The sequence below is a fragment of the Mercurialis annua genome, linkage group LG2 (assembly GCF_937616625.2).
Source record: "Mercurialis annua linkage group LG2, ddMerAnnu1.2, whole genome shotgun sequence".
NCBI classification, from domain to species: Eukaryota; Viridiplantae; Streptophyta; class Magnoliopsida; order Malpighiales; family Euphorbiaceae; genus Mercurialis; species Mercurialis annua.
Genome location: NC_065571.1, coordinates 55,061,643 through 55,088,536, shown reverse-complemented (window position 1 = coordinate 55,088,536; position 26,894 = coordinate 55,061,643). Strand labels below are relative to the sequence as shown.

Below are 26,894 nucleotides of genomic sequence, written 5' to 3'. Positions count from 1 at the left end.
TTATCTTACCATACTTATTCATTCTAATGCTTAATGAATTTGAAGCACGTCCAAAAAAATATACAGATTATCTTGAAATATATATTAATTAATTAAGGCTTAATGATGAAAAAAAATCAAAACCTTTATGACTTATTCATTTAAACCAAACTTTTTACTTTTTATAATAATAGCTAAGTTGTATTTTTTTTACTGTAGTAATAGCCAAACTTATATTTTTGTTCCAAGTTTGGTCACCAATTTGGTTATTATTTCAACACAAAAATACAATTTGGTTATTATTATAAAAATTAAATTTTTTGATTTAAATTGTGACAAATTATCAAAATTTGAATTTATTTTTACCATTAGATTAATCAAATGGAAATTATCGAATATCAAAATGTAGACTTTTTGATATATAACTTCTAATATCATATCAAACAACTAATTTATTCAAAAATTCAATTTTTTTTGACAAAGCTCTAACAATATTATATTCTTACTACTATAACTAAAATGTCGATGTAAAACAAGTCTGGTTTTGAACCTAGGACGCTAAAATATTTATAGTTCTAATTACGTATTTAGAATGAAAAGAGATAGGAAAAAATAGTCGATTATATAAAAATAAACAGTAGAAATAACTGAATATCTATTAAAACAATTTAGAGTGTTGTGATGTTAAATAAGTGGCAAGAGATACATGATCTACAGCACAATTTTACTTGATGAAATATGAATTAAGTTTAGTATAATTATGAATTACTAATCCCACAGTAAAAGCCATGGCCCTATAAAAAAGATTAGTTGTTGTTATATGCAGCTCTTCAGATATGAATTCGTTTGATTTACACCACAAACTCTTTAGGACATGTCCTATATATTTATGACCGTACCATTTTTTGGCCGGACCCTTTTTGTTTTCTTCCATGGCTACCAAAATACTCAGGCCAGTATGTTCCCCTTTAAATATAAACAAATAAATACATTTTCAATATTTTTTTTATTTTGATCATCCGCAAGAGAATTACATTTTAAAAAAATTGAATACACAATTTTAATATGATGTTGTAAAGATTGTGTGTTCAATCTTTTTCATTATTCATGAAAGTTTTTTTTTTCAAACTAGAAATTACATAAACATGCCACTAACAATTAGTAGTATTTACAATCTACAATTATCTTGTCGTTTGCATTTTGCATCGTTTAACCGCTCACATCATTTTGGTGAGACGATGCTGCCTCCGACGTTGTAGTCTTGCGTCTTGTTCCTGTAGTTTTTCATCCTCGGGCTTTAGATGTATATAGCCTCCATCTTTAATAATTCATAAATTTTCATTTTGTGTCCAAAATGGGACTCGAACCCAAAATTCCAGAGGTCTTAGACTTCATTTTTTACAACTTTATATCGGGAGATCATGGGTATTCATAAAAGTTAACTATTTTTCAAATTGAAATTTAATAAAAATATGATTTATGATGAAGCTTGTGTGTATATGTACACATTAATGAAAAAATTATTATTAGAATCTTTTAGGACTTCAATTTGACATATTCCCTTGTTTCCCTCCTACTGAGAAATGGGCAAACGGTCATTTAAATGAAATAATCAAATTAGTTTGATTATGTTTAGCTAATTTTTTTTGATTAATTTGCTTAGTTCACTAAATAATGTTTTATTAATAAAAAAACAGTTTCATTATAATTAATCAATAAAAATTTACTTAATGGAATATTTTATACATATTTTATTCTTTATTTGTTTTGTATTGGTTTAACCAATTATCTAGGTCGTTTCAATTTTACATTTATTATTTTTTTCAATGTATTTAAATTAGTTTCACTTTAGATTAGTTGTTCGGCCAATTTAATTAAAAAAATAAAATAATTTATAAATTGATTAAAATTAAAAAAAATAGTTGAACCGACTGTTTATTCCTTTTTTTTAATAATCTAAAATATTGAAGGAACTTTCCAAATTGATATTTTGAACTTTTGCAAACAAGAATTTAACTTGAGAATATATCTTTTCTGGGAGTACTTGAGAGTGCAGGTGTAAAGGATAATGACCCATCAAGAATGCAGTTATTTAATGCAATGAAAATAATTTATTGAAAAACAGTTCATAGGTCATTTATCAGCATTTACACAGTTAGATACCTATTGCTGATTGATATTTTTTATGTGGTCCAAAATTAAAAATACCATAATATAAACAGCTTAATATCCCTTTCATCTCAAAAATAATTCTCCATGCTACCATTTTATGCAGTTTTAAAATATATAATTAGTTTTTAAATTTTTTTTAAATTTATTTTTATTTTTTATATAAATTTATTAAATATTAAAACTAATTTACCTTTTGCAAAATAATGGCGAGAAATAATAATATGGAAATATAGATTTTAAATATATATTATGATTTACTAAAAATAAATAAGTATTTTAGAAAAACAAAAAATAGACAATTTTATTAGGTACAACATTATAATAAAATTAAATAATTTATTATACTATGAATAATTTAAAAAAATCAATTCAACAAATTTATATTTTAAACCGGTATAAATAAAAAAAGTTCAATTTTTAAAAACTAAGATCAAATTTAACCTCTTAAAACAAATTCATTATAAACTAATTTAAATATTTTTTAATAACAGCAATTTTTTGTAATAGCATTATATGATTTTTAATAAATAAATATAGTTAATTATTTTATCATTTTTTAAATTCTTCTCTAACAATGAATATATTAAAATACAAATAAATTAAACTATTAGATATTAAATATTTTTATTATTTAGATATATTTGATATAGATTATTAAGTTACTAAATCAAGCTATCATATTTTTTATATTCAAAGCATATTTGATAGATATTATTATAGGAGTTATTTCGCTACCAATTTTATCGTTGAAAGAATTTAAGTTTCTTGAAAAAGAAATTTAATTCATATTTTCTTTTGGCCTTATTACGTGTCTTTAGATTATTAATTCACTTGTTCCTTTCATTTTCTTTTTCTCTTTAATTTTGTCGCAAATGTGATTGTGAAATTATCTCCATGAGGACATTTTAGTGGTGTACATTATTTACTTATGAATTGTCATTAAAGAAAGTTTGACGCTATGTTATGATAAAAAAAAAAAACAAAGGATCACCTGACTCCTTCAACTTGACGTAAAATATCAAAAACATCTAAAATTTGAAAAGAGGATTAGAAATATCCTAAATTTGGCCAGACCGGTTTAAAAAAACCCTATATTAATATGTCACCTTAATTGAAGAGGAAAATTTTAAATTAACTCTAATTAACCTAATTTGATTAAATATTTATCTCTAATTAATTAACTTAATTAAACACTTAATCTAAAATTTAAAACCGATAAATTTCATCGATTTTTTCTTTTACACCATCGTTCCTCTTCCTCCACCTCCACCAACCACCACCAAAAATTCACCAACCACCACTCAAAATCCATCACCGTCCAAAATCACCAACCACCGACGAGTTTCCGTTGAAAAACAAACCCTAGGGTCGTCTCTCATCGAGACGACGAGATTCGTCTCTCACAAAGACGAGTTCGTCGTCCTGTAAGAGTATAGAGACGACGATGAGCGACTGCGAGATTCTTCACCATCAGTTGCTCATCAAGTAAACAAAATTAACTTTTTTATAAATAATATAAAAAGGTCATTTATATTTTTAGTTCATATAAATTTGATATGTAAAGTTATAAAATTAAAAAAGTTAAATTGTTTTTTAATTATTATGGATTAATTTAAAAAATTAAAAAAAATAGAACAATTTGAAAACTTTTTTCTATTAAAAACCAATTTGAGAGGGAAAAAAACCACTATTAAAATCGGGAATGTATCTCACTCTTTTAGGTGAGAATGCGGAGGGAGTTTTTGGCCCGATTTTACCAAATTCAAAGTAAAACTGATTCTTTTTCGAGTTTTGGATGTTTTTGATACTTTGTGCCAAGCTGAGGGGGTAAAATAATTTTTTGTTCGATACAAAAATGACTGAAATTGATATAAATTAAAAAAATTATTTTGTTGAAAGAAAATAAATTTATAGATGTCTTTTTATCCCAATAAATAATATCAATTTTTCAACATTCAAAATTATTCTTTAATCTTTAAATAAATATAATATTTTAAAGTTAATTAATCATTTTAAAGTATTTTTTTGAAAAATATTTATAATTCAAACTTTTAACATTATTAATGTTAACTCATTTTACTTTTTAGTTGTAATTTTTTGTTCAAATTTGATTGGATACAAATACAAATACATCATTTATATTATTTTAATTTGTCTTTTTACCATCAAGAACAAATGTAAAAAAATACGAACACATACTAATTTTTTAAAAATTGTAAAAATATTAAATGAACATTTTAAAATTTGAGATATAATTAAAATAGATTGAAAAAATAAAATATTTTTCAATGATTAATAATCCTTTAATTAATTTTCCATTTTTTCCCTCCTATTAGGGCTAATAGAAGGCTTTGATGCATGAAAAGCTAAACATTTATGAAAATTATTATTGGCTGCGAGGCTTAACTGATTAATAATAATTACGAAGGCACTAAACTTATTCAACGGATAATTTATATAGCTAATGGTGCCACAGACATAATGCAACTCATAATTAGTCTAAATTTGGATAGCAGCAAGATAGACTGTTGCCAGATTAATTGCTTATAATTATATTTATAAACCTATACAAATCAATTTAGCTGCATGCTAGATATGACTTCAATTCTCGCCTAAAGCCTAATCAATTTATCAATTCTTTTAGATTTTTTGGATGAATTGATAGAAAAGAGAGATAATTATCAGTAGATGTTATATGTAAAAATGCAAATATAAAATATAATTAAAAAAGTACATATACAGATTTCTTACTTCATCATTTAAAATATGACAAATGACAAAAAAATCAAGCTTTTCATGGAAATTTCACAAAATTCTAAACCTTTCAATTTTATCAAATTTGTCCTGAAACGCGGGATTTCGTTTCGATAATGTCCAACTATATAATTTTACTGATGTAGAGCCTACGCGGTGCTAATGTGGCAATGCCACACATTAACGCCACATAAGTAAAATCACCTAATTGGACATAATTAAAATAAAATCCCGTGTTTTAGGACAAATTGGATAAAATTGAAAGATTTAAATTTTTGTGAAACGTTCATGAAAGGGTTGACGCTTTATGATTATTTGGCCTTTAAAATACTAAAATATATATTAAATTGAACAATTATTAATATTGGCTATAATTATAGTTGATTTTTTTAATGCGGGCTCCTATTTATAAAATTAAAAGTTCTAATTAAATGTATTATTTGTATATAAATTCATGACGTTTGATGTTTGCAACGATTTAAGTACATTATTTAAAATGTGGCATCCAACATCTCATACCTTTAAAATTAATATTGTGTACTATATTGCCGTTTTCGGTTGTTCGAAGCCTATGTGGTACAACGGAGCAGAAACCGCATACTAACTCAGCAGCATCGTGTCAGCTCTATTAGAAGTTATTTACATATTAAATTCTGACATTTCGCGTTTATAAAAATTTAACCATATCGTTTAGAACCTTGCATCACCGGTCCTATTCTTTTTAAATTTGGCAAATCGTAACTCCGTTCTATTTTTCTTAAATTATTATGTTTTTCTTAATTTTAAATGTTGTACCACCCATTCTTTTTAAATTTGTCACTCTTACTAGACGACGTCAAACACCTATCAAATGAAAACGCCGACATTTCCTACCCGAGCATTTTTTTATAAATCAGACTAATGGTTCTGAAATTAAAAGTTTAAAAATTGGTTTGTTATGCAACATTTTGAACGATGTGTTTAAATCGATACAAACGTGAAATGTTACGATTTAATACGCAAATAACCTCCAATTGAGGTGACACTATATCACTGAATTGTCATGCGGCTTCTGCTCTGTTTTACCACATAGACTTTCTAAGAATCGGAAACTTACTCTGCCAAATTTTACAAGAAATTAATGTGGGATGTCACGTTTTAAATAACATGCTGAAGTCACTACAAATGTTAAAAGTTGTAATTTCATATACAAATATTCCTAAATAAATTTACAAATTAAAATTAAAGAAAATCAATTTTTTTGAATCACTATGATTTTATATTATAACGTTTTAATCCTTCAAACCTTTTGCAAGCCTTACATCCACAAGTTTTCTAAACTTTAACTTCTCACAATAATATCAAAAAAATGAAGACAGCAACACCCTAAACAGTGTAATACTGCAGGTTTAACCTCTAAAATCTAATCTTCAATTCAGAAAGAAACAATTTATATACTATATGGTCTTCAACAAGATGACAATAACAAATTATTCTTTTTCTTTTGTTTCCCAAAGTTGATGGAATCATTATTAACTTTTTAATAATTACATTTTGTTCTATAGTTTGCACTTGAAGCCAATTGAAATCCTCCATTCGTACCAATTATGCTCTCAACTAATCATAATTAATTAGTGCGAGGTTGATCATGTGCCTTCAAATTACTTTTAATTTATCAGTCTTGTCTATCCGATTAGTTTTAATCATTTTCAATTTTTCATGATTTAACTTTCATCTTAATATTAATTGGCAATTAATAAAGACAAAGACTGGTTAATTTTGATATTATATACATTTCATTTCAAAAGAAATGGACAATGACTCGGTGAGTCCAAAATCTAATGGAAGAACTAGCATTTATAAATTCTCAAGTACATACGGAATAATATACTACTTAACATTTATATTCTCAATGCTAATAGATATAAAAATTCAAATATACTCTCAAAAAAAAATCAAATATTTTTTAACCTTTTACACATCTAATAAAAAAAATAGTCTCAGTAATACTATTATCTAAGTTTAAAGGTTAACGTCAAAATTAATTCAATGACCAAAATTAATCAATTGACAATCGATATGTTGAATTAATAATTTAATTTCTAATATATATCAAATGGAATACTTAATAAAATTTAGTTAAAGTTAATATATAATCTTTTAAATTGGAATAAAAATACAAAAAGTATTTTTTTGTATGAATTTGTAAAATGGTCAAAATATTTGGATCCTTTAGACTATTGCCCACATCCTTGAAGCCAATTATACGATACATATAATAATCTCTCTTTTTAATGGATACGATACATAAATACTTAATTATTTTTTTGATAATTAAAGAAGGTGGAGCGCTTGTGGAAAAATTTGAACCCACGATCTTAATAATTTATTGTCCAGCATTTATACCGTTTGAGTTACAAGTTGTTGGTACATTAATACTTTTTTTTACGACCTAGCAATTTGCTGCCAGCGTTTATATCATTTGAGCTATAACTCATTGGCTACATTAATACTTAATTAAAAGGGCATGAGCTTAATAACTTTAGTAATGCGATCATTCTTTTAGGGCTTAATTACTTAAAAAACCCTCACCTTTAACTTTTTTTTCGTTTATACCCTGACCTAGGAAAATTGTCACATATACTCATGACCTTGTCTTTATGTTTCACCTCTACCCTCGAGGTATTAAATTTACCTCTTTTCATTTGAAAAAAAGTTTAAAATAGTCCTTCATTTTTAGTATATATTCTAATTACACGTCAATGTTATTAACTATACAAAAATTGAATTTTTTTTTGAAAATAATAATATTGGCGGTTTTTAATTTTAGGATTTATTTGAGCGTTTTTATAGATGAAGTATTTGTTTGCAATTTTTTTATTAGAAAAATGTATAAAATAACCCTTATATTTAGTTATTTTCAATAAATCATCTTTTTTTTTAAATTTGGGGTAGAGGTGAAAAATAAAGATAAGGTCATGAGTATTTGTGACAATTTTCCTAGGTCAGGGTATAAATGAAAACAAAATTAAAGGTGAAGGTTTTTTAAGTAATTAAGCCTTCTTTTAGTTGTTCAAGGCTCAGGAACCTATTTAGGCTATTTACGTTTAAACCTCTTTTTTATCTATCATTTTATAATGGCTTACTCATTGAGAAAAAAAAACTTCACTTGTTTTTACTTTGTTCGCTTATGGTCTAAACTTTCAAAATCGTCAATTTTAATCTATTTTTTAATTTTCAATTTCAATTATAGCTATTTGTTTAAATTAGAGTGTAAAAAATTCAAATATGTCCTTCATATTTAAAATTCTTGATGGTAAACAGGTAAATTGGTACAGTATGAATCAATAAAGAGTATATTCAGACTTTTTCTTCATAGTAATTTGAACAAATGACTACAATTGAAATTGAAAATTGAAAAATAAGCTAAAATTGACGATTTTAAAAGTTTGGGGCATAAATAAAAAAAATATGAAAAATGAGGTATTTTTAAATAATTAAGACGTTTTATAATAACAATCAAATTTCTTCGCCCGCATTCATTTTTCTAATACTTTATCTTGAATACGATAAATTTCTTCGTGTACAGTCATTACTCCATTTTGGTGATATTAGATGAATTTTCAAGTCAAATAATATATAAAAAGGCATACTCTTTAGTATAAATATGAGGGGCATATTTGCACTTCTTTTAAATTAATATATTGTTTAAGAGGTTAAATGAAAAAAAAAGTCTAGATGTTCAATCGAAAAATAATAATTAAGGAGTGTTATAGGTTAAAATTATATAGTTTAGGGGTCAAATTTCGACATGCATTTCCACGTCAACGCGTGTGTCTTTCACGCACTCATTGAGGGGTTAAATCGGCAAAACAAATGAAAGCTTAGATGGGCGATAGGAAAACAATATAGTTAAAGTTCGTTTAGAATAAAATGGTATAGTTTAATGCATAAATAATGCAATAAACATTAATAGTTTAGGGGTTATGTATATTTAATTTAAAGGAGTTTAGCTTAATAACTTCAACAATTTGATTATGTTTTTAGTTGTTCAAAAGTTAGGAGCCTCATTTGTCAATTCTATCGTATTTATATTCCGAACTTTGATAATTATACTGCAATCACAATCCTTCTTTTGTGTCTAGCTAGCACATCATGCATCAATCTTTTCAAATTTCAACATTTAGGTAATTTAAATGTAAAAGATGGCGAGAAGCTCAGGGAAAAAATCTGTTTTAAATAATGTAAGTTCAATAGTATATGTACATACCACCTGGGAGAAGATAGTTATCATAGCCAATTAGTAAGCCGATTCTCATATGCTTTAATGCAATTTGTTAGAGTAATTTTCAGAATTCGTATTGATTCAGAATGTTTAAATTTAAATATTTTATCATGTAAATCTTATTCAATTTGTCCATTTTATATGGGAAAAGAGTCATTTATGTCGTTAAGGTTTAACTTTAAAATCAAATAAGCCCTTAAAAGGTTCAAATATAATTATCAAAAAAAAAGGTTCTAATATGGCCCTAACGTCTTGAAAAATGAACAATCAAGCCCTCCAATTTCGACAATCAAACTCCTAACATCTCATATATAAGTCAAAATGAGGGTCTGGTTGTTCACTTTTTAAGATGTTAGGGTGATGTTTGAACCTTTCTGAACGTTGAGGATTTGTTTAATCTTGAAGGCAGATCTGAAGGGTATAAATGATCATTTTTTCATTTTATATAGACAAAATATAATAGTATATATTTTTAAAAGTTATATATTTGTTGATGTTATGAATTAAATTTATTATTATGCTTGTAGACATAGATAGAATTGTTTAACCAAGTAAATGTTCTTTCTTTTTCTCGCTATTTTTGTCTAATATATTATAATTTCATAATAACAATCAAATTTCTACTCCCGCATCCATTTTTCTAATATTTTCTCTAGCTATATATGAAAAAAGGAAAAGAAACTATTTAAAGAAAAAGGGATATTTACTGTTGGAACTTTGACAATGGATCAAATAATTGATGGGCTAAAATTGAAAGAGACATGGCTCATCTAACAGATTCTCAAGGAACATAATACACCGTCAAATAATTGATTCAATAATTGGAAAATTCAAACATAGTAATTAAATAGATTTCTCTAATTTCATGATGCACAAATCCAATTATGCATGGTGGATGTAAATATAATTTACATGCAAAAAAAAGTTAAATATTCAGAGTCACTACCTCAACCTTTTTTATTGAGATTTTTGATTAAGAAAAAATTTGTTTTAAATGATCAAATTAGTTAGTTTTATCATTTGTTCAAAACTAAATAATGAGATAATTAACTAAGTAACATCAAAGGGAGACAAATCTTATCGGATGTAATCGGATGATATGTTATGTCAATAAAAAGCATAGTTAAAAAGTTTATAGCTCTTTCGTAGATAGTCACGAATTTCAATTGAATATTGTTGGCTTCTTGCAATAGTCTGTAAACATTGCTTTTTTTTGCTATATAGCTAAAATAATTTTTCCTATAATATGATAGCGGTGTAATTGTATAACAGTAACTTATCCGGTATAATTGACGTGTCACATCAGTGAAATACCCGAATTATATAAAAATATAATTGTTTTCTTATGTATTTAACATACTAAAATATATAATATATTGCCCGCACGGATTTGATCTAATAGTCTAAATCTCAGCCATCTGGACGCAAAAGGTCGTGAATTCGAACGTCGGCTACGCCCTTTCTGAATATGAAATGACTGAAGTTGGGTTGCTGGCCATTATAATCCGGAATTACCAGATATGTGTGGGCTTGCGGGAGGGTCACATCTTGGGGTTTGACAATAATATTGAGTTTCACTCAGTAGAGTGAGTGTCCATCACTAAAAAAAATTATATAATACATTACGACTTAATTTAGATTTAATTTTAAATTTTTGATTTTTTTTGTATTTATTTTTATATTTAGGAAAACAAAATCATTTTGCTATTTCTGTAAAACAAACCAAACTAAACCGAAATGAATTCCAAAATTTGGTTCGGTTTTTAATTTATAAAATAATCGTTTGGTTTAGAAATTTTCACATTTCGACCGAACTAATTAAAAAATCGTTTGTAGACTCCTGTTTATCACATATAATTAATTTTTTCAATTTGCTCTTTCCATTTAAATCCTCAGCTAAAACATAAAAAATATGAGATAATAAATTATCTATTAAAAATAAGTAGTAGCATTCGAGAAAGCAAAAGGCAAAAATACAACCATCTTACGCTTTTTTTTTTTTTTAATTTTATTTACAAAAATATTATTACAAAAAAGCACTTGAAACACCATAAAAGCGCCGTCGGAGTTTAGCGTAATATTTTCGGTTGCCGAAATTTGCCCGGAAGATTTTGCGGTCGTTGGCTGTCAACAACACGTGTATGTGCAATGTTGACAGTGGATTGTTGATTTTTTTTATGTATGAACGTTTTTAAAGAGTAACTTAAGGCTTTTTTAATATATTCTGGATTCTTAATTGGTTGTTTTTGATGTTTTTTTGAATATGTTGCAGTGATTTTAAGTGTATGCTTTATCCGTATGTTTATATATTTTTGTTTTCAATATTTAGGAAAATTTTGGAAACTTGCCTGATATTTGTATAAGTAATTTATTTTCCAGCTAGTTTTAAACAAGTCCCTAATTATTATTATCCCCATTAATTTAGATTCGAAATCTTATTTTCTTTTTTTATTTAAAAATTATTATTATTGCCTGATTTTAACATTTTATGTAACTGAATTTTTTTTATAAAAACAAAGTTAAAAAAAATCTAATGTATGAGAGGAAAATTAATTATTTTTTAAAATTTATAAAGAAAACCGTAGTTCGGGATTATAGTAATTAACCCGTTACATAATTATTTAGTTTATACAAAAAAGAAAGTCATGAGAGAGGCACGTGAGCTACGGTAGTTATGCCGTAACGGCGGCATCGGAACCGGTTGATGGATGGAGGCAAGCTTTTGCTGTCGCTGTAATCTGAAAAGGCAAAGGTACAGAATTCTGCTTTACTGTAAGCCAGAAAGGTAGTGGAAAATACTGACCAATCAATAGCGACTGTCGGCATGCAGAAGTCACAGCCACGTGCACTCTGTGTCGAACCCGCGTCAACGCTTCTTCTCTGGCGTAAGAGCCAAAGGACCCCTATACCTTTCTGCTTTCTTTTTTGTTTCAAGATTTGCGGCTATTTGGTCTGGCTTTTAAGTCTTACTATGGGTTATAATTATGAAAAAGGAGTAAATTTGTAATTAATTGTGTTAACTATAAAATAATATTTTTCAAATTTTAGAAAAATATATTTAATTTTTATTACATACAAATGTTAATGCATTAATGTTATCTTCAAGTATAATAAAATTAACCGATCGATAAAAGTCGAATTAACCGATAAAATAAAATTGAAATTCTTCGTTTCCGGAGAAATATGTTGATTTTACATAAACAGCTTCGATCAATTAGCCAATATTTTGAAGATATGGAATTTAGTTAGACTTGTTAATTTAATTTGTTTTTTTTTTTTGATAATTAGAGAAGGGGGAGTGCTTGTGGGAGGAACCGAACCTACGACCTAACAGTTTGATGCCTAGCGCTTATACCATTTAAGCTATAGCTCATTGGTAAAATAGAGGGAAAAAATAGTGTTTTTAAAAAAATTATTAATTTAATTCACTTCGATTCTTAATATGAATTTTATAAATTAACTGAATCGATCAGGTTACATCTATATTTATATATAATTTATGATTTGATTAAGAAAAGCTAGAAAAATTTGTCGTTCTAAGTTAATTTAGTTGGTTCGGTTTGATGACCGAATTGTCTGTTTGATTTTCAACTTCCAATATATATTATTTTAAAGAAAAAAACGTGTTGCATTTTATTTTCAAGAGCATGTTAATGCATCTGTGAATAATAAGTTATTTCATAACTAAGTATATCGTATGTTTGTCAATGTTGTCATGATTAATTCCATTTCCTTCATTTATGCTTATGAATTATTGATTGATATATAGAACGTAAGAAATCAAAATGAATATGTCTACTAATGGATGTAGTGTGGAAAATTATTGGCAATTGCTTTCCTTGAAAAGGGTATAATCTTAAACATTTAGTTGTATTTAACTTTTAATTTAAAAGTAATTTATTCTATTAATTGAGTATTTAAATTAGGATATACTTTTTAACAATTATAGAATCACAAAGAAATTATTATATTAAGCTAGATTTGCAAACTTTAGAAATTTTGGATAAATTTTATAAAAAATCGCAAAAAATTAGATTTTTTTCATATCATTAAGCCACTATATTTTTTATAAATTGATTATTTGATGTGATATTAGAGTCTTTATGTTTGAACAAATTATTATTAGTTTTTATAATGTCTATTTAGCTAATTAAATATAAAATGAATTGAATATGTAATTATTTGATCTTTAAATTCAATGAATTGATTATAAATAATGTTTAATTTTTTTGAGTGAATTTAATATTTAATACCAAGTATAAGGTCATATATAGTCTTCACCATGTGATTTTTTTTCTTAAGATGAAATTGATCCCCTGCCTAGTGATAGGTCAAGGCATATGTACATTTTTCTTATAGTACAGTCTAGTAGGGCCTATTTAGCACTAATTAATTTATTTGGCAGACAAAGTGCAATTTGTCTATTTTATTACTGCTTTTAACTTGTTACGTCGGCTATTGCAAATTTTTGCAATAATATCATTTTCAATGTTTATTTGAAGAGTCATAGAATATCAACAAAATCAATTGATTATGGCCCTTTTTTCTTTTAGGAGAAATGATGAAGACATTTGATATTACTAAAAGAATGTCACTTTTTATCTCATGCATATATGTCTAATGGAGTTTGATGGAGATTTCCATAATATATGTATATTTCCCTTTCCACTCATTACAATTTTTTTTTAATATAATCATGGAGAGAAGTATTTGGAGGAGAAATCGAACCCATAATATATAATCTCTAATTATATAATAATTCTATTTGGAAATGGTAAACCAATTCGAGAAATTATTCTTCCATTACTTATATATTGAATAAATATTCATTTCACCCCTAAAATTAGGCACAACAAAGCGTAACAAATAAAAAATGTACAAATTGATGATTTTAGACGAATAAATTTACAACTTGATAAAATTGAGTAAGTTAACCTTGTTATTGTCAATTCGCACGCGCTATTATCTACCAACATGAAGTTAAATGATTTAAATTTAGCAAGGTGCGTGTTTGTTTGTCCAGAACACCAATTTAGATATTTTGATCCTATGTGCAAAATTTAACATGTGAAGTGAACTTTTATTATAATATGAATTATAAATTTATAAAAAAAAAATATTTACCAAAAAAATTTCTACGTAGACCGGCATCTACATCTATTTATAATCTCTACTCACAAAATTTTATTATTTTTGTAATTATATTAATTGTAAAATAAATTGTGAAATATACAGCATATTTAGTTATTTTATATGCACTTTCAGCTTTTACAATTTAAAACATGAACTATTATTTTTTTAAAATTTAAAACACTAACTTCTAGATAAATAGATATTGATGTAGACATCATAATATATTACCATATAAATATTTATTGCCGTATCATTATTTTTCGGTAATTTAAATTATATAAAAAATAGTCCATGTTTTAAATTGATAAAATTAAAAAAATAAATTAAAATTATAAAACACGATAAAATTAATAATTTATTTTTCAATCATTGCTATATAGATAAGATGTAAATGCAATTCATATAGACCTAAAGTAGACAAATATTTCTGGCTCGACATATTGAAAGTTGATTACTTTATAACAAAATTTATGTCTAGCTAGATTCTATATTTGCATACTCTTTATATTGATTATAAGTTTATATGAAAAGTTTTGCCATTAAGGGAAAAGATAATTTTTGTCTGATTAAAGAAAGCAAGCTATCTATTGTGTGCCGATTTTCATTGTCGACCATCACCAAACTCATATTAAACAATTCCTTAAGCTCTCTTATGGTCAATTAGGGCATAATACATACTAATTAAGTGGATATTAAGGAAGTTAATTTGTCTTATGTTTGTTAGTTTAGAAGAGTATGCTTTGCTTTAAGTTAATCCCATAATTAATTAATTAAAGCTAAAAGGGAGTTTTAAAGCTTAAACCCTTTTCAATTTTTTTATTATAAATATTATAAAAAAAATTGATGAATAAATATTGTAAAAATTACATCATTACTGTTTGAGTTTTATTAGAATCTATTATTTTAATATATAAACTTTTCTTTTTACTAAATTAATGTCTAACCTTCTAAAAAATATACAAATTAATGCTTTTAACCCTTTATACGTCACTGACAAGCAAAAATCGCTAAAATTAAATTGATTTTTACCTAAGCTTTGCTATTATAACAAAATAAATTTATAGCGAATGTGTGTAAACGATATACTAGAATTAAAATGAAAAACTATGTACAACACTAAATCTAAAATTTATTTTTCAATAAATTTGCAGTTTAATAATAAAAAAGAACCCTTGTTTGCTATATTTTCATATTTATTTAGAATAGTATCATTAAAATATTAAATTACAAAAATTCAGCTGATATAATATTTTTGTAAGACAAGAATTAAAATCAGATATACTTAAATTGGGTACCGAATCTGAATAAAAAGGTCCAATGATATATATTATATCCTTTGATGGTCTTTGGTCACCTGCCCACCATGAAGGTCGAGAACCCTACACAAGATTTCTTATTTTGATAAGAAAAATATAAGGATTCAACGTATTCTTTTGGACATTGGAAAAATATTATATGTATGAAACTGACCTGTTAGAAGCCCCAATGTGTTCCTATTTATCTAGGTGCCGACTTCAGCAATTATATAGGCTACAAATTCGCTAAAAATGTTGATTTAAAAGTTATCTATAATTAAAAGCTAAAAAGAATTATTCATAAAAAAATTAATTTGAATTGATCACGTCTCCAAAATAGTTTTTAAAATATTAAGTAATTATTTACGAGCTGTAATTCAAATAGTATAACAACTGTTAAGACAGTGGATTCAATTTTCCGCTTCCATTTCAATTATCTATGTAAAAAAAGATATTAAGTAAATTTTTTGTAAGTGTAATTAGTATCTTAATATAAGGACTAACCAGATCATGACAGCTGGATGGTGAAGATTAGCAAAACGTAGCAAGAACCGTCGGATTAACCATGATCACATCAAATTGGTCAAAGGCTAAAAGCTGTAAGACGGTGTTAAAAGGTTAAATGGGTCCTCTTACGGATTTGCGGCTTCTACAGAATCTTCCATGCAGGGACATAATTTCTTAATAGAATGTGATGGATCATTACACGTGTGTATTTCGCGTACCACACGTGTGTACCTTTTTGCAGACTAAACTTTTTATTTTTGTTTAAAAGAAAAAATTGATATAATTTGTCTGGTTTTGCATGGTGGGAGGTTGAGAAATGAATAATTAAAAGAGAAAGTGGGAATGGAGACTAAAATTAAACATGTGATCTTAAATTCATGTGGGAGCCCTCTCTTGGAAAGGGAAATTATGTTTTTCTTGTATGTAGACAAAATCTTAATTTTCATTCTTTGAAATTAGTATATATTTCCCTTTAAAATGTGTTTTTGTAATGATAATTAAGTTGATGATATACACCATCTTCTTTTGAGCTTCTGCCCCATGTATAATCTAATAAAACAATTATAATACTAGATGAATTATTTCAAAAGTTTTTATATATATATATATATATATATATATATATATATATATATATATATATAAGACAATTAAAAAAATTCACTTCTATTTGCATTAACTTAAAATCTATTGAATTTAAATTTGGATGTTCTTACCACTTAAACAAATCCAACTCAGTTAAATAAATTATGTGTAGTTGAATATTTAACAGAGTAAAGATACTTTAATAGCATCAAAATAAATTAAACTATGAAATAAAGTTCTATATATTTTATTAGTAATAAAATATTATTTCTGAATTGATCTCATCTTTTTAGAGTTTCAATTTGAGTTATAATTTAAAATAAATAAATTAAAACAGTCTTCCTAATTTATTTATAATAATGCCTGAAAGCTATGTTTTATTAAAATTTATATCTTTAAATAATATGTTTCTACTACTGCAAATCTAAAATTAAAAGTTAATTACTTATAGTTTAAAATTTTAAGTTGTGGTTACTCTTTCCCTCAAAGGCTCAAAGCTAAAGATTCATACACATCCATGTGAATCTAAGCATTAGGCCCATATTTAAAAAGGAGACCGACTTGTTTGGGTGGATTTGGGCCGAATCCAAGCAGACATAGATGCAAGTCTAATTTTGCTTCAGTTCTGATTGAACTTGAACCTAGTCGGGTCGGACTTTTTGGGGCCTAAAACCGAAAGGAGTCTGATATATACTGCTCCCTCAAAGATTGAACGACTGTCTTATTGTTTGAAGAATTATCACAACAGATCATAAGTCTAAATGCTTTCATAATGAAATGACAAAGATGCAGCAATTTTTCAAACCCGCATAAACAAAGGCAGGGCATTTCTCTCTTGTATGCAAATGTATGTTGAACTGACAGGCTATAAATTAACAAAACACATCCATATATTCAAACTGTGATTCCTGCACCAGCTAGCTTTTGTAATCTAAGTTGATGCAAGTCACTCTCAAAAAATAGACCAAAGATTGTAGAAAAACCTGATTATGCTATATTTTAAGTTTCCATCGACTGCCTAATATAATAATCGAAAGACCATATCATACTCTCGAACACTATCATGTAGTTTCCATTCAATCGATTGCTTTAAGCGTACACTACAGAAAAAAATTTCATATCAACTTTGAGACTACAATAGGATGGAACTGCCATAATATTAAGTCCAACTTGTGACTAGAATACTTAGGGGTTAGAACTAGCATGATGTCAGATCATGATGATTTCTATTGCTAAAACTGTGATGTGTGAGTATCAAAATAGTTTCAGATTTTGGGCCATACTGACTCCATCAAATGTTGGGGAATCCTCTGCGAAAAAAATGGAAACATACTACTAGATTAAAAGAAAAACCAACAGTTATGCTTGAACTATGCAACATCATAACCATAAAACCATCGGCCAATCTTAAAAATTAGGTCTTGCAGAAACATGATATTGCTTTGACATCCATTAATTATAGGAATACCGAATATGGGTAGTTTTTGTCAAACTGAACAATTAAAGGTCATTAAAAATGATAAAATGTAAAAACAATTAAAACATTGAAAATGATCATACAACTTAGAAGTAAAACTAGCTTATGGAACTTACCTTGTTACCAATGTAGCCCATGACACCAACACCAACAGTAGAGACCTTTAAGTTGTGGATATGCTTGTGCAAGCTTCTACGAACCCAAATGGAGAGAAAAATCCCTACCATCTGCTTCTGTATTATCCGCACATATTCTTTTACGACTCGTAAGAGCTTCAAGGTCAAGTTCTGCAAGCGATGCCAATCCTGATTGCATCTCATCTGTGACTGACTTGAAAGAATTATTTACTCCGAAGGTCTTGCTTGCTTTAAAAGACTTCATTGCCTGCAATGAAGCTTGTCTTTCTAAAACATGCTGAATAGCAAGTTTAATGGGGGCTCTGAACCCATCCTTTCAGTACCACTAAGCATTCGCTTTGACCTGCGGGTGCTTCAGAGTAGTACAGTCGACCCTCTGATAATTAAACACATGGTGGATCAAAAATTTATTAATTATTAGAAGTATTAATTTATTAAATTTATAGAAAAAAAATTATAAAAGATATTTTAAAGCATGTACATCAATAGGCCTAATATTAATATTATATTATAAAAAAACTAACTAAATACACTTTACAATCACTCAATTTAAAAAAAATAAATTTATATTCAATTTAAGAAATATCAATTGATATCAAACTAAAAAATAATTATTAAGAAGTTATATTTATAAAATAAAATAATTTTTAATATTTTTAATACTAGAGATATTTTACTTACTTTAATTTGTTTATCTAATAACTTCTTTTAAAATTTCTCAAAAGAATAAAAAAATCATAATTTGATGGTATTTTAACTTACATTTTATGAATTAAAGTTAGTATTGCCTCAAATAAATCATCAATTGTTATATATTTCTTTAAAAAAATCTCTCTAATAATTAATATTCATGTAGAATATATTTTAAATATTATTAATTATTAAATAATAGAATTATTAATTATCCGACGTGGAACGAAGTTGGTTCTCTCAATTTTCTATTAATTATTAGAATTATTAATTTATAGAATATTAACTATTAGATGGTCGACTGTATATATTTTACTTGAGAAATAAATTTTTATTTTTCTTTGATGATTTACAAGGATGGAAAATATTCTCAGGTTGTGTCTAATGCTTTAATTACTACTAGACATGAAGTTGAGGGATGATTTGGAGCGACTGAAGAAAATCAGGTAATTTATTGTTTGGATGATCAAGCATTTTACTCATTCATATTACTTGGCAATGAAACTGGATCAAGCAGTGGTAAAATCGAACCGAACCAAAAACCAAATCAAAAATAGCTGGTTCGGTTTTAAAATTATGATTTTTTCATACATTTTGATTCTGTTTTAAATTTTAGAAAACCGAAAAAAACTGATATATTTAAATTTATTGATTTTTTTTTAAATTATTATTATTATTTCATATTTAAGTGCTATAGTGTAAGACATTACAATTTGACTTAGATCTGATTTTTAAATTTAAATTTTCTATGTTTTTTTTTTGATTTTTTATGAGTAAAATTTTAAAAAAGATGTATTATTTTCCTATTTCGGTCAAAGCAAACCAAACTGAACCGATTTTTTTGTCAAAGTTTCGACCGGTCTTCAAATTCTTAAAAAAACTGGAAGGGTTTTGATAATTTAATTTTTGAACTGAACCGAAAAACCGAATGTACACCCCTAGTGTTTTGTAACCAAATGCTTGTCTCGACCGGAGAAAAAGGTGTTAAACAATTATTAAAAAGGGAATTTTAGAGTTTAAATGGGCAAAAATTACAAGTTGAGGTGTAAAGTAGATTAAACTGAAAAATAGAGAGCGAGATGGGTTAATGACTACAAATTTAGAAGTCAAAAAATAACTTAAACCAATTTCTTTTAGATGAACTCGTGTGCGCTTATAAACTCTATCCTTTTTTTTATCCTAACAAGCTATGAAGCACGGAAACTTCGACAAAGTTACGTTTCCCGTTTCGGAAACGTTTCGGAAACCGGAAACTTTTGGACACCCGCACGAAACGTTTCGGGCCGTTTCCGTAAATTGTAAAAATTAATAATTTGTAAAAAAATTAAAATTATTGCCCACAAATAAAAAAATCTAACTAGTTACCCATAAATTTTACATTCGCATTGCCCACAATACATCAAATATACTTATTTGTGTTGAATTATATTATATTTTTTTATATATTTATAAAATTTTAAATATTTAGTATATTAGAATGAATTATTTTGTTAATTATCATAAATATTTAGATAATATTTTTATAAATATATCCTTATATTTTTGTTATTTACACGTTTCCCCCACGTTTCGTGTCCTCCATTTTGAAAAACTTTCGTTTCCCCGTGTCCGTTTCGTATCGTTTCCGTTTCCCGTTTCCGTTTCCGTGCTACCTAGCTAACAAGTAGATATATAGCATTACGATATCAAACAACAATATATAAGATTGCATCTCTGTTTCAAGTTTTCTATTTCTTTCACGTTTCTAGTGTAGGAGTTGTTGATTTGTAGGTCGAGACTAGACATGGGCAGTAGTGGTATGAACGAAGTGGTGACGGATGATGATCTATTGATAGAAATCCTTCATAGGATTCCATGCCTGAAATCAGCAATCCAATGCCAATCGGTGTGCAAGCAATGGCGCTCTCTAGTTTCAAGCAATTTCTTTCAGAATCGGTTTCGTGAGCGGCACCAATCTAATTTTGATCAAACTAGACGTGGGGAGGATTTTATTATCAAGTGTTACAAGCTTCACGGTTTGTTGATGGTTCCTCCTCCTATGGACGTTTTCAGTTTTGAATTTTCTTTAGATTTCATAGGCCGGGAATGGTCAATTGCTGCTTCCTTCTACGGCTTGTTGCTATATGCTAAAGGTGAGTATTGGAATAATCTGTACATGATATGCAATCCCATAACCAAGCAGTCTGTTACTCTCCCTCCTGCACCAATCTCCGGTGAAACTGAAATAATGGTAACAGTTTTTCTTGGATTCGCTTGCGATGATTCCTTCCGCAGCTTCAAGGTGGTTCCACTACACCAAAAATTACCTATAGAGACGGTTTTTATTGTCTCTAGGGGCGGTTTTAACCGTCTCTACAAAAATTAGAGACACTGTTTTTAACAGCCACTCGTGCGTCGTTATTATAGGCGTAGCTATAAAGTAGAGACGATTTTTTCTTCCGCCGGGGTAAGGTTTCTAATTGAGACGGTTTTCTAGGGATGGTTATAACCGCCTCTACGAACAAAATAAGAATTTAATGCAATATAGAGACGGTTCGGACAACCGTCTTTTGTTTTATTCGTAGGGACGGTTAGAACCATTTCTATGAGTAACGATAACTTTTTTAAAAAAGAATTTCTTTTTAATATTAATTTTTTTGAATATAATTATATTTTAAAAACATAATAGATATGTGATACTTTAAAACTAAAATATCAATAATAAAAACAAATGTATAAACTTGCAAATGTAATGTCTTTCATACCCTTAATGTTATGTTCACTTAAATTCATACTCTTAATTGTAAATTCATACTCTTAACTGTAATATATATGTTCAAAGTAGAAATTAACAGAATAAAGTTTTGTCATGAAAAATAAACATTCTTCATGTCTTGTCGCCTTCAGTCCATTGCCTTCTCTTGGTCTCAATTTATCCCGAGCAACATCATTTCCTATATGCAAATAATCAAGATACACATACAAGAAACTAATCAGTCAACAGTAAACTAATCAAAGAATAACTAAAATAAAATCAAGTAAATAATATTGCTAACAGTGGCCTAATCAAAGAACACAATGTTCAGTACCAAGAGAACACTACCAATATTCAGAATCATAGAGGACAATGATGGAGTTGGGAAAAGGAGTGTGAGCTTAGAAATATCAATTTATATATCAACCTCACCTAAGATTGAACTTATTACTTTCCTTCATCATCACACATCAAACTTCACTATATATGATTCTTGGAATGAATACAGGCAATGATAAAACCATAATGGACCAAACTTAATTCCCACCCTCAACTACATGTTATGGCCCTCGACACAAGATACCTATGATCTAAAGGTTGCTAATTATTGATATTTCAGAGAATAATCAAAACCCTACAAGATCAGAATTAGAGAAATTGAATCTTCCAACATTTTCTACTCATACACGCATTAACAATTATCAATCACTCTATTAACAACCTAGTTTTGTCAATACAAACGAACTTATTGAATTAAATAAATTGAAAATTTTAAAAAATTAATCTAAGAAATAGCATTCCAAAGAAAACAAGGAATAGACAGAAAAATACCGTAAACAAAGAGAGCAAGAAACTGTCGATGTTCAGAATTAGCATCTACAGAAAAAAAACGGATGATCGTCAAGAAAACACTACTAATATCAATGAGTTGATCCCTGTAAATATATCCAGCAATAGCAAAGACATTAATAAGCTTTAGGATTATGAAGAGCAACAAAAGGTAAGAAAAAAGCACTAAACTATAAGTAGCAAACATAACTAATGATATATCAAGCTTCATTGCTATCAAAACCATGACTTGAATGTGATGAAGCATCATGTTGCACATTTCCACCGCTACCATGATCACTAACCTGATTTAAAATATCAAACTAATTAGTATTCTAAAGCGTCATAAAATTGTTCACTTATATGTATGCAACTAACAATTTTATTAGTCAAAGTAAATATATACATAAACCTGATTTTTGTTCGCTTGTGTTGGCATCCAAAGTTGTCCGGGAAACTTTTCAGATACAAAGTTCGCCAAAGCAAGTAATGTTTGAGACACACCTTCATGATTAGTTGATAAAACTTCATATTTTTTATTCACTTCCTCATACTTGGATGTCATCTCTTGAAGTGATTCTTTGAGAATTGCTACTTCATTTGACTGACTTGAACTTGTAGAACCATTCCATTTTTCAGCCACATTATAAGAAGTTGCTCCAAAATAACTTCTAGGCGTTGGCCCCAACCCTAAACCTCTCACACGACCATTGTGCTCTTTACCCATTACTTCTCTAAATATTTGCTCGTTAACTTCCGCTGTGCTATTATTAGAATTTTGACTACGTTCAGCTTGAAGAGCAGATGCTTTATCCTGTAAAAACAAATATATTACAGTTAGCACTATTTAAAACATTAAATCAAAGGAAACAGCAGCAAGCTAAACAGATAAAGCAGTGCCGGCAAATTCCAGAGTCAAGCTAAACAGATAAGAGCCTAACTAATATTTTTTTTTGGAAGCTATAATCATCCTAAGCCATTTCAGTACGCAAAATGTAAGGCCAAAACTATTTCACTTCTTACACTGCAAATAGAATTAGAAAAGCTAAAAATTTCTGCTGATGCCACTCGATGGATATCATAGTATTCACTATCATGTATTTATAGAGTTCAGATTTCCAAAATCTTTAGTATCCAAGTAAAAGCTGTTAGCAAGAAGACCAAAGGAATATTATTATGAAGTTTACAAGCATCAATAACACACAAACACACCAGAAATCTCAAACAAAGAAAATCTTAATATATAATAAGAGTTCCATATTTAAGATTTGTGATATCATTACCATTAGATTTTTAATGCTGTCATCCACATAAGTTCCATCTTTCTTCTTATGAGTGACATCAAAAAAAATGAGTCTATCAGGAGATTTCCCTTCTTTTTTCCTATAACACATTACAACAATTATATTAATATTAAATTAATTGTGTTAACTGTTACTTAAAAAGCAGCAACAATAACAATTACCTGAACACCAACTAAACTGTAAGTGTCTATCTCTATTATCAAAGGTTGTAACCACTAATAACACTAATAGCACAAGTATAAGAATTTACCATTGCTTTTCTACGTCTTGCATAACTCATTCTGCCTGAAGTATGACTATGTTTATTTTGAAGCGCATTCATAGTGTTTTTTGCACTCACTCTCTGTATATAGAAGTTAATTAGATAACACTTTAATAAAATAAAAACAAAAAGATAAACAATAAAAGCAAACCTGACTAGTCTCAGTAAACCATGATTGGACTAGTGTAGGCCATTGACTAGGCACAATTCCTTCTGGAATATCACGTCCGTGTTAAGGGTTTGTGTATTTTCATCTGAGACGGGGCAGTGGAGTCATTCCATGGTCAGCACTCCGAGTCCGATGAACTGGCCTAGCAAGCCTTCTCCCGCAGTTCATCATGGTGGATGGCTGCTTTGGGGAGCTATCGATTGGAAATATACTTTTGTGTACGACATCCACAATAGTAAATTTGTTTCAGTCGTTGATCCGCCTGAAGATGGAGATGGACAACGTTCAGTTGGGCTTATGCAAGGATTTGGATTGTGCTGTGGCGCCGTGTGCGTAGCTCAGCTGAGAACTCGTGGGTACGTATTGAAAATTTGGGAACTGAACGAGCAGCCGAAATGGAGTTTGAAGCGTAAGGTGAAGCTGCAAGAGTGTATAGTTGATGGTCGTCAATGGTTGCTTGGTTTATATTTGATTGCTATACATCCGTATGATTGCAGCATAGTGTATCTGGCGTTAGACTCGGGGAAGATTCTGTGTTGCAATTTGAAGACCGGCACTATTAAATTGACAAGTGAATGCAACTGCGACTACAAGTCCGATCCTATGTGTGACCATCATTTGTACCTTTGGAAGGATACATATCATCAATGTTTTCCATTATGGCCACCTCCTGTTCCTCAATACAACACATCTCAGCTTAATTAGCTTCATTTTCTACTTCAGTAACTTTTTCAGGTCGACCTATAATTTTAATCACTATCTAGGTTTAGATTCGATTTGGTTTTAATTGTATCGACTTATAGTGCTAACGCTTAGAATATTTTAGAAATTTTGAGATTATTTCAATTATTTAGGCTCATTAATTATTTAGGTTACCATGGACTTGATTATTATTCCTCAGGCACGCCATGTGGACGTGCTGGGTTGAGGTTTCTTTAGTTTCTTATAGCTCATAACACTTTTAAAGTGGTAAACTAAGTAATCTTAAAATTTTCCATTTGCTGTATCCATAAAAGATTAAAAGAAAATTTTGAAATGCACAGAAGTAACAAGATTCTGATGAATTTCGTACTTGATGTCTGAGCGCCTTTGTTCCACAACTGAATGCTTCCAAACATGCAGCCTCTACGCATAACCCCATCCATGTTTTTTTCATATCATCAGCTATCGATCGGCCTTGTAAGTAGAGGGGCCACGGGTCACAACCTGCCAGTTTCGAAAAGGTTCAAGAAAAAATTGAGACTGACCGGCTTCGATTTACGGTTTTGGCTCCGACCGCTTCGGAAAAAATAACTTTAAATTTAAATATTAAAAAAAATCATTTTAGTATTTAACTGGTAAAAAAATTTCCACCATTGATGATTAAATTATGTGATTTTGGGAATTTTTATTTTTAAATGTAAATTAATTTATTTTTCCCACTCGTAGTATAACTTTTTTTTGTATATGTCACTTGTTATATACTATATAATCAGAGGAGAGTTAAGTAAAATAATACATTTTTCCATTCTGGCCCATTTTAGGAAAGCTTCATAATTTACATCAATTTATAGTTCATCCATTTCTAGGTTACCATTGTAGGGTGTTCCCCAAGTTTAAATTATTTAGTTGTAGATTAAAAAAAGATTAATTATAAGAAAAGCTTGGAATGCAGAGGCAGAACAGCTAGTCCATGACAAAGCACAGACTACTATTTTTGATGATCTTCACTCACTTCTAAATGTTAAAATGGATGATACAACTAATGATGAAACCAACCCAGTTTTACATCTTCTGCATATGCAATCACATTAACATAGCCAAGCACCTGATTAAACTATCCAAAAACTACACAAAATGTAACAGTAATTTCCCTTATACTCTGTCATCATAATCTGCATATCCAGCAGCCAACAGTACAGACAGTAGTATCAGCTACCAGAAGTGACGTTGAGCCTGGCACTCGTCCTGAACCAGAACAGCTCCAGATCAAGAATTCAAGAATAAGTTTATCAGTGCCTTCCTCAAGATCTCGATCTTTAATATCACTGCCTGATATCAGCACCACCACCTCCGGTTCCTCAGTACAGCTCTTGATGAATTTGCTTGCTAAAATTAAACATGTGATCTTAAATTCATGTGGGAGCCTCTCTTGGAGAGGGAAAAAATTATAAAAAGATTGTAAAAGAGTTTATATATACTTTTTTTTAGAGAAGATTAAAAACAATTCACTTCTGCTCTTAATTCGGACTTAAGGTCCATTCATTTAGGTGATCAAACATTTTTAGCATTTAAGCTAACTTAATTTATTTAAATAAATTATATGTAGTTCAATATTTAATTGAGTAAAAATACTCTTTAAAGCATCAAAATAAAATAAACTATGAAATAAATATTATTCCTGAATTGTTCTCATCTTTTTATAGTTCTAATTTTTTTCTTGAGTTATAACGTAGAAACATTTCATTAAATACTCTTTCTAATTATTTATAATAATTTTAAAGCTTTATTTTACTAAATATACATATACTAGTACAAGGTTATTCTTAAATTTCTTGACTCATAGATAAATATTTATATTACTAAGTAAAATATTTAAAATTAAAATTTATATCTTTAAATAAT

General features: G+C 28.2%; 1 protein-coding gene across 1 annotated transcript; it reads right to left on the bottom strand.

The window, feature by feature from the left end:
• Positions 1 to 21,764: 21,764 nt before the first annotated feature.
• On the bottom strand, positions 21,765 to 23,949 carry LOC126668755 (uncharacterized). Its single transcript, XM_050361934.2, has 4 exons — positions 23,839 to 23,949; positions 22,968 to 23,369; positions 22,559 to 22,603; positions 21,765 to 21,926 (listed from the first exon to the last, which is right to left on the bottom strand). Exons 1-4 carry the CDS (start codon positions 23,947 to 23,949, stop codon positions 21,900 to 21,902), a joined length of 585 nt encoding a protein of 194 aa, XP_050217891.1. The 3' UTR covers positions 21,765 to 21,899.
• Positions 23,950 to 26,894: the final 2,945 nt, after the last annotated feature.

Excerpts from the sequence above, each read along its gene's own strand:
- LOC126668755 (XM_050361934.2), bottom strand. The coding sequence starts at position 23,949 with ATGTGTTATAGGAAAAAAGAAGGGAAATCTCCTGATAGACTCATTTTT. Across the intron at positions 23,370-23,838 it reads ACAGCATTAAAAATCTAATG|GATAAAGCATCTGCTCTTCA; the intron begins GTAATGATATCA and ends TTGTTTTTACAG. Across the intron at positions 22,604-22,967 it reads CACAAGCGAACAAAAATCAG|ATGCTAATTCTGAACATCGA; the intron begins GTTTATGTATAT and ends TTTTTTCTGTAG.